The sequence below is a fragment of the Cuculus canorus genome, chromosome 16 (genome assembly GCF_017976375.1).
Source record: "Cuculus canorus isolate bCucCan1 chromosome 16, bCucCan1.pri, whole genome shotgun sequence".
In the NCBI taxonomy this organism is placed as follows: domain Eukaryota; kingdom Metazoa; phylum Chordata; class Aves; order Cuculiformes; family Cuculidae; genus Cuculus; species Cuculus canorus.
This window is the reverse complement of record NC_071416.1, coordinates 9,966,389-9,975,439: the sequence shown is the minus strand read 5'-3', so window position 1 is coordinate 9,975,439 and position 9,051 is coordinate 9,966,389. Positions and strand designations below refer to the sequence as shown.

Sequence of the window (9,051 nt, the reverse complement as noted above, 5' to 3'; positions counted from 1 at the left end):
AATATCCAGACTGTTGAGCTTGAACTAAAATCAAAGTCAAGAGACTACAGCATTTTGTGGGCACCTTGGGATAAGTAGGTCTGAAAGCAACAACCTGAACATAAGCACTGGAAGCAGCTCCAGATTTTTGTGACATAAGCAGAGCACAAGTTTTAGCTCTGGATCTGAATTTCCTAGAAGTAAAGTGTAGGAAAACTGTCCTCTGTCCTGTCTCACTTCCTGCAAGTTTTAAAAGTAAACTGTAGCAAATCTGGGCACCAATTGAAATGCAGTAGGAATTCCAGAAGCGGTATTTTGTGGTATTTACATGTAGGGCAGTGACAACTCTCTCTCCACGGGAGAGTTATATTTTGTCTTAACAAGATCTAAATGATTACTTTTAATGTTATCTTTTGGTCTGTATATTGCAATGCTTTTAAATACTTAGTAGATTATAAAGTGAAATGGCAATGAATGTTGCTGTTTTGCCACTAAATGTTTCCTTAGAGTGCACAAATATTTGAAAACCATGATTTTTTTTTTTTTTTCCTATCCGAGTTGATGCTTTCGAAGGTGCCTTTTTTTCCTATAGAATGGCAATTGGAAGCTTCTTGCAGCTCATTGTTGCAATGGGAGAGTGATGCTGACAGTCCCTGGAGAAGCAGCTGAAAATCTGGCCTCCATTTGTACTGAAAAATGCCCCTGTCAGTTGTTCCATTCCTGGCAACAAGGACAAAATCTTTCCAAAACAATTTTGGCATGGAAGTGAACAGCTCTTCCAGGCACTCTGGGGCTGGGGACCACATGCCGGTGGAGGTCAGGGCTGTATCCCACAGCTGGGAAGTCTGCAGCACCGTCGCGCTCCAGTTCATGATTCAGCCTCTGGCCTCGCAAAACTTACAGATGTGCTTAATTTCCTTAAACAAATGCAACGCTATTTGCCTTCGGTGCAAACGCCAGGCACTCAAAAACTCTTTAATGGGATGTGTATGGGGTTGGACTGACCTCATCCCTGGGAGTCTGACAGTGGGCGGCAGCCACGACTTGTTGCTGCGCTCTAGGAAATCAGCGTGCAGCTTCCTAGATGTATATTTAGCGTATAATTAGCAACTCCCCTAAAAGTAGACTGCTATCTTTCATCAAGCAGACTCCTGCTTTTCGTGCACGCTTTATTTAGCAGCATGTAGGGGCCAAGCAGTGTGTGGTGAGAGGGAGGTGGGGGAATCGCCATCCCTCTCCCCCTGCTCTCCCTCCCCTTCTTTATCCCTCCTGACGTCTGGGGATTGAAATATCTCATCACGCCGAGGAGCAGACGAGGCGCCAGGGCTGCTTCTCCCCCTATTTAAGAATGTAGCTGGATTCATCGCACCTTCCGACAACTCCAGGGAAAGCCGCGTCGCACCACAGAGGTTTGTGGCTCGTTTTCCTCTGGGGCTCAGTTTGCAGAGATGCCGAGGAGGGGCTGTGTTGTTTTGGGGCAAGCCTGGGTATTGCAGGAAACTTCTGCAGGGGTTTGCTTTCTGGGACACTTGGAGCTGGGGCAGCACTGCTGATGCTGCACAGGTCTCATCCTCTCATGGTAGAGTAGCTTCAAGACTAACTTTTGCTGCAGGTGAGGTCTGGATGTCGCCAGGACTGCTTTATCAATTGCTTTATTAGTTCTTTTTGAGTGAGAAATGCACTTCGTGTTTTATTCTATTGTTATGGGTTTGGTTTTTTTTCCTTTTTTTTTGGTGGTTAACAGCATAAGACCTGCAGGAAATTGCTGCCAAAGGACAAGTATTTGGAAGGGTTTGTTAGCAATGGCAGTTGTTGGGTATTTTTCTGGTATGGGTCTGCATCAAGCTGATGTTCCTAAGCCTGCCTGGGCTCTGGAGAGCTGCAGCTGCTCAGCCTGGAAGTGAAACCTGTTCCTTACTTATTTGTGCTGTAATACCTGAGAACTTTGGTTCAACAGTGGAACTGAAATACAGAATTCCATGAAAAAAGAAACAGAAAGGGGGTGGTGAATGTGTTTTTAAATCTGAGTCCTTTAACTAGCAAAGCACTTGAGCAGTGTGGGATAGACTTACTCCTTGGAGGTGGCCACTTCTGGCAGGTCACTGTCTCTTCTGCAGGGCTGACCCTGGCGCTGCTCGTGTGTCTGGCAGTGAGAGGACCATGGAGCGACATTGCTTTTGTCAGCACTTGTGTGCAGAGACAGCTATGCCCTCTGGGATGAGGAATGATGGAAATGTGCCCAGACTGCTGCAGTGGAGGGTGGAAACAATTCACAGCACCCCCAGAATCCCCACTTCTAATTGTGCTGACTTAAAGATGTGGTGGGGATTTTTTTTTGCATAGATTTTTATTCTGTAATTACAGCAACAACTTTTTAAAATTCCATGTACAAATAAGGGGATCTCCACTGCATTAACCTCCAAATCCCCTCTAAGCACACAGCTGGGGTGAGTGGGAAGTGATGTGTGTGTGTGTGTGTGTGTTCCAGCCATTTTCCAGTCGCTGGAAATGCCACATGCTCCATGTGTTGCTCTCTCCAAATTCCTTCCCTGGGCAAGTAATAAGAGCAAGGCATCAGCGTGCCAGAGGCTGCCTGCCTGCCAGCCGGCTGATGTCACGGTGGTCCCCTCCGTCCTGGAATCCACATCTCAGGCTGGCTCACTGGTGAGAGCTGAAATGGATGTGAAGGGACCATGGGGTCTCAGGAGGGGCTGCAGGCCCAGCAGGTAACCTGTGGAGAAGATGCTCTGCAGGTTGGGGAAGAGATAGCTCCTCCAGTTGTGTGTTTTCCATCATTTCAAACAGATGCCTATGTTATTCCTCCTTTACAGGTAGGGAAATGAAAGCTAGAGAAGCAAAATAGCGATGGCTTTGCCTCTGAGCTAGGAAAAGAGCTGAAGTGCCTGCTCCTTGCTTTGGTTGCAGCAAAGCTCTCCACCCTGGGGACTTAGCGGATCCAACCTGGGTTCATGTCAAGCTCATCCTTACTGACACATCAGGGTGAAGCTCCTGGCTGAATTGGGCCCTGCAGGAAGCTCAGTTCAGGGCAGGCTGGAGAAGCCCATCTGTTTATTTCACAGGATTTCGGATCCCATATAACCCTGGTTAACATGAAAAAGTCGTGGGCAGTCTTGTACCTTTGCCTGGGTTTGGCATCCCATTTGCCAGCAGAGCCACGGGGGAGTTGTGAGGAAATCAAGAGCAGTTTGTGGCATTGCAAAAATGGCACAAAGGAACTTCTGAAACAGGGAATGTTTTAAACAACACAGGCTTTTTGCTGTTGTTTGTCACATTTACCTCTACAGCCAGGGCAGGCTTTGCTTTTCTTGAGGTCATGGTTGGATTCCTGACACCCACCTGTAAAGTGTTTGCTGTTTTTCATAAGCAATGACTTCATTATATTAGCTGGAGAAAAAAAAATGCAGCAAGTGTTTCCCATGGCTAAGGGTTTCAGTTACGCTGCAGTTGCTCTGTATAACCTGATCATCCATCCAAAAAAACTAATCTCAGATGGAGTAGAGTGGTTAACATCTCCCTGTTATAACTTGCATAGTTTTCCATCCATTCTTACAGCAATTTAGAACTGATTTAAACTCCAGGAGATCACGGCTGGGTCACTCATGTGCATATTTATTTTTCCTTGAAATCACTAAAAAGCTGATGTATTTGAGGGGAAAGAGGCATTTGCCAGGAGCCTCTGAATACCTGTCCATCAAAAGGAACACAAGTGAAATTTCACTGCAGACTGTGGTGGAGGAAATTTGTGTATGGTCTGGTTCTGCCAAAAGCAATAAGGGTGAAATGCATAGCACAAAAATGACAGATGCCAATGATGCGTTGCAAAAAGCCGAACAGCGTGTGTTTTCAACCTGGTAAATTGAGACTGAGATGAGGGGGAGGCACTGTTTCCACCAGTGTGGTTATATGCCAGTCTGACATTCCTGACCCAAGCTGAATGGAATTGAAATACAGACCAGCAAAGACCACGGAAGGTGCTTGAGGTCTGGAGGCTGCAGGGCGAGTGCTGGGGGGTGGCTGTCCTTACCCAGCGAGCTCTGGCAATGCCACAGAGGGTACTTCTAACTCAAACTGACCCTCTGCTACGATTAAGTCCGTAAGTGCATCGCTTTTCAGTCTTGTTCAGGTGAACAAGTTAAAACAAGACTATCCCAACAAGTCCCGAATACAACTTCTTGGGAACTCCACCATGAAATAAGAAATAAACCCCTTGTTTCTAAACAGCTGACATATAAACTCAGCTACATCTGCTGTGTCCCTCCTACCACACAATTTCTTTATAGCAGCAACCACAGGGTTATTAAATCTGTGTCGTGAAGTGCTCATCTACCAAAGAGTGCTCCCCTAAATGCTTTTCCCCTTATGATTCCTGTGTGCGTTGCAGGGAGATGAGAAAGATGCTATGTTTGTATAACTATATTGATGTAGGTCATGATAATCAGAAATAATTACCTCTGCATGGCTTAAACCAGAAGTTGTTCTAGAATCTGTCTATCTGGTGTTTTGGTCAATGTTGCTTACTTGCATGTAAAGGACTGTAAGGGTCCCTTCCAACCCAAGGAATTCTATGATTCTGTGATCAGAGCAGAACACAGCACTTATTGCACCACTGTTGAGATCGACCTATCAAGAGGGCAGTGCCCATCTCCAGGACCAAGCAGGCTAAGAGAAGTACTAGGTCAAGGTCTACTGCCCAACTCAACGTAGTGCTCATCCAAGGCACTCAAGATCTGTATTGGAGAGACCAAGGATATAAAATAATATATAGGTATTGCAGGAAAATTTAGTAGGTGCTTCTCCATCCACTTTTTCAGTGCTGTCAGTGGTAGAGTTGTATATACCAGCTGTGTTCCCTTAAATTTTGACTGCAAAAACCTGGGTTTTGAAATGGTAAAATGTAAATTTTCCTTCTCCTTCTTGGTGTTTGCCTTCTTGTAGGTCCTGATCACCATGCTGATTTGCACTTGTTTCTTTTTTGCCTGCCTGCCTGTGATGAGCCATGTCTGGGGACGAGGAGGCCAAGGTAAGGAGCCCGTCTGCCCTTGCTCTGGGCAGTTCCCTCTGGTCTGGATGTCACTTGGCTCAACTCATCCAACTGAGCCCTTCCCATTGACAGTGGTACCACTTGCAAGGACCATTTTCACTCACTCATTGGAGTTCAGGGGGCTGCTGTGCTCTGGTGTCTGTTGGTGAAGCTCCAGTCAGCCTGCTCCCACCCATGGAGAGCAACGGGAGATGAAGGGGCCCATTTGGGGAGAGTATCTCGATCCCTCCCCACCCTGCAAAGCCTGTCCTCGCCACTGGCAGGGGTTCAGCGGGCCGCTCCCTTGCACCAGGGATGCATTTCAGCCTGTATAAGCAACGCAGGGTGTTTAGGTGACCCGCAATGGAGCTCGAGAAACAGGAATGTAGAGAGGTGTTGCTTCTGTCCCGTGTGTGTCCTGCCCTCTGAAACTATTGCTTTGGATGTACGTGGTGACACGTGGTGCAACATCTGGATAAGAAAGCACCCAAAGTGCATTCCTCCTGTAATACATAGTGTTCTCATAGTACCATATATTATCAGAAAATACCTATAGCACCTCACTACATCCTTTCTGATGTTGAAGATCCACCTTGATATTATTTTCAGACCTTTTAGGGAAGTAGTCAGCATAAAGGTTTCTAGAGAAGCCATGGCACTTCAGAATTTGGACAGACACGACTCTATGCTGTGTATCTTCCAGAACAGCCTCTGTAATTAAGTCTGAGCTTAACTCCTGTCGGCCGGAGAGCAAGGTTACAGCATCAAAGAGCACACATCCAACGCAGGCCAGAGAAACAGTGGAGCTTTCAAAGCACTGGGGCTCATTTGCATCCAGCACATAACGGCTCTTTAGAGGATGCTGTCCTTTCTGATCTGTCCGGGGACATTCTTGCCTTTTTAGCTTCTGGGCTCCTAGAGTGATGGCCAAGGAGCTACACTGCACTTGGCTAAAAGACAACAGCTCCATGATTAATCTAACTATGAATCCCCCTCATTGTTCCGTGATCTTTTATTATTTCTCTTAAGCTTGATTCTGGGGGTTGATTTTGCCCCTAACCCCTCTTCCTCATATTTTCTTTCTTCCTCTTCAGATTTGCCAGGGCTGAGAAGTAAATCTGAGCTTTGTTTCTCCAAAATAGTTGTCTGCTTGTTGGGCAGACTGCAGGAAGTCCCTGCAAGGAAAGGTTAAGGCACAGATGTTGGGCTGAGACAAGCAAGTCCTCACTGCTTTCCTGGGCTGTGGCTTCATGGCAAAGATGTCAGGAGATGTCTGAACGTCATTATAAAACTAGATTAGGGACTTGAGGAGTGCGACACAAACAGTTTGCCAGCACTGAGCAGGATGCTCCAGGTCACCCTAAGATCTTTTTGTGAGTAAAGGGAAAGAAATTGGTAACAACTGCAGATGAGGGTGGGCATTTGAGTGCAGATGGTTCTATGGTGGAGGCAAAGGACACGCTCACTCATTGAATTAGGGCAGCCTGCTGGAAAGGCAGCTGTAGGTACGATGCCAGGAAGGAGGGGAGGCGAATCTGCTGAGTGCCCTCCCATAGCCAGTCAAGTGAAAAAGTTTCATATGGTGACGTTTGTACAGCAGCACAGCTGTTTTACTGTGGAATCATTGATTCAAAGGGTGATACATGAGTTCAGACATCTAGCTGGGGTTTAAAACATACCTGTGAAATCCGGAGGTGATAAGGGAATGTGCTTTTTCTTCTTTTTACTTCCTTGCCTGATATTATTTTCTTCTTCAAGATTTGTCATTCGGTTTGCTGCTCCCTGCAGCAAACTGATCCAAGCTGGTGCCCATGAGTTACGGCCCTGCCAGGAACTGTTATTTACACTTTATTAGGTTTTCTTTCTTTCTTTCTTTTTTTTTTTCATTCTAAACCCAGCTGGTCCTTGGAGCTGCCTCTGAAATGAACTTTCTGTATGAGTATGGGATCCATCACCTGGGGAATTTCTGTATTTCTCAGCAGCCCAAGCCTATTGAGGAGCCTCCCGAAGTCCTTTTCTCTATCCCCTGCCCCCCCCCCCCGTTTCAGATGTTTGCACTAGCACAATTGCTGGAACGAAACATCCTGCGTGAATGTTCCTGGAGAGTCCTCCAGGCTGTGAGCAGTGCAGAGAAAGCCTTCACCTCTTTTTTCCGTGTTTGCAGAGATATATATTGTGGTATTATGTGAGCACCTGAGAAACTCCTCTCTGCATAAGGCGGAGGCTGCAGGTTTGCGGTACTTCGAGGTGGGTTCCCTGGCAAAGGTGCAGAGGGAGCGCAGGAGCTGCTGTGCATCAGGGGATGCTGAGGACTTGCATGGGCTGGTGGAGGTTTCCTCTGCGCCACAGCTGTTCCCATGTCCATAGAGGAGGTGGTGTATGCAGTGTTTGGGTGTGCATACGCAGAGGGAGGTATTGCATCTATAACAGCACACACGCATCTCCTCCCCAGGGTCAGGCCGGCTGAAGCTCACTGTCCTTTCAGAAGACAGACTGCAAATGAAGTGGAAAGAGACTGAAGGGGACATCAACGGCTACAAAGTTCGAGTAAAGCCCATGGCAGGTATGTGTTAATGCTTTGGACATCAGACTCAGCAGAGATTTGTTTATGAGTGAGGGACTGAGCTCCTCCTTTTAACAGGTGGACAACAGAACTTAAGTAAGAGCATTATTTAGCCTTTAAGGTGATACAAATAAGAAAGAGGGAATCATCTGCTAGTTGTTCTGGTTTCAAGTGTTGAGTACCTAAATCAAAACTCTCCACTGGGTTGTACGTGCAGTACGGACAAGAAGCCTTTCTGGTCACAATGAGAGAAGTCTGTAGTACCACATCAGTGCAGGCATAGTCCCTCTTACCACTCATTCACAGACAGAGATGGAATTCATCCCCCTTCATCCTAGGGGAAAGCCTTAGCCAGCAAATGTTGCTGTCTGAGACAGAATAGAATGGTTCATTGTCTGCTTCTTCTGGGGGAGCTCCTAGCTCTCCCTGCACCTGCAGGGACGTGGATGGGAAGTCCTAAACCCTGTGGGAAGAGCAGTACTGAGTCCCCAGGTCCCTGCTCCAGCCAAGCTCCAGCTTTCCCTGACATTGGATGCTGAACCTGGTGGTGCTGGAAGGACACAGTGTCCCTTGGTGGGGGGAGCAGTGGTTGGAGACAACCTTCGTCTTGGTTGGCATTTGGGCTTCAGTCACCGCTGCTCTCCCAGTGAGTCAGAGAAGAGAGCTTCCAGGCAGGAGTGTGTGCAGGAAGAGCTCTTGAGATCATCTACTCCCTTTTAGCTCACCCTCCACCTGTTTCCCAAGCAGGAGCAGGAAGTTTCTCATTCTTTCCCTGCCCTGTTTCTCCGCAGGCCTCAGCTCAACGGAGAGCTCTGAGCATCCCGGGAATGCAGGGAATCCCTGCCCTGGCTCCAGCACATGCCTGAGGCTTTCCTCTTCCTAGGGATGGTGGCGTTGGAAAGCATCCATTTCCATAATTTAAAGTTAGCAGACCTTTCTTAATCACAGGATTTGAGGGACTTAGTTTGCCTCTCTCCTTTAGTTTTTTGTAGCACAGAGACTGCGACGCAGCATTGGCCGCTGCTTTGCCGAGCTCCCTTGCTCCATCTGCTCAGTGCCATGCCAGCACCACACTGCCCCAGATCCCGGCTGGTTGAAGCATCATAGACCCAGAACATGCCCCAACGCTGTGGGGCATGGCTGGGAGGGCTCCGGAGGCAGTGCTGGCCTCAGAAATGAGCCGTCTCACCACAGAGAGCAGCTGCGCTCGGAGAGAGACGGGGCGAGACAGCACAGGGAGAGTGGCTGGAATATATAAGATGATCCCCAAGCGCCAGTGATGACCTCCAACAACATCAAGCCACTTCCTTATTTTCTCATGTGTGACCTCAGGCGTGTCAGCTGTTTAGGTGTTTTCATAGTTGGTCTTTACTAGGAATTGTCCAGTCTTTACCCTCTGGAGACTGGCTTTTCACTCAGGAACTTCTCAAGAAGTTGGTGAAAGTTGCACTAATGGTGAATGGAAACT

At 47.5% G+C, this 9,051-nt stretch overlaps 1 protein-coding gene across 2 annotated transcripts in view; it reads left to right on the top strand.

Moving 5' to 3' along the window:
* Window positions 1-1,012: 1,012 nt before the first annotated feature.
* The window catches only part of COL20A1 (collagen type XX alpha 1 chain), a 49,954-nt gene continuing 41,915 nt past the window's right edge, over window positions 1,013-9,051 (top strand). Inside the window, exons 1-3 of one of the 2 annotated variants that reach the window (XM_054081829.1) lie at window positions 1,013-1,388; window positions 4,936-5,020; window positions 7,473-7,583. In XM_054081829.1, coding sequence (XP_053937804.1) covers window positions 4,948-5,020; window positions 7,473-7,583 — 184 coding nt within the window. In that variant the 5' untranslated portion in view covers window positions 1,013-1,388; window positions 4,936-4,947. The remainder of the gene's footprint in view (window positions 1,389-4,935; window positions 5,021-7,472; window positions 7,584-9,051) is intronic. The other variant, XM_054081828.1, reaches the window with a different exon arrangement.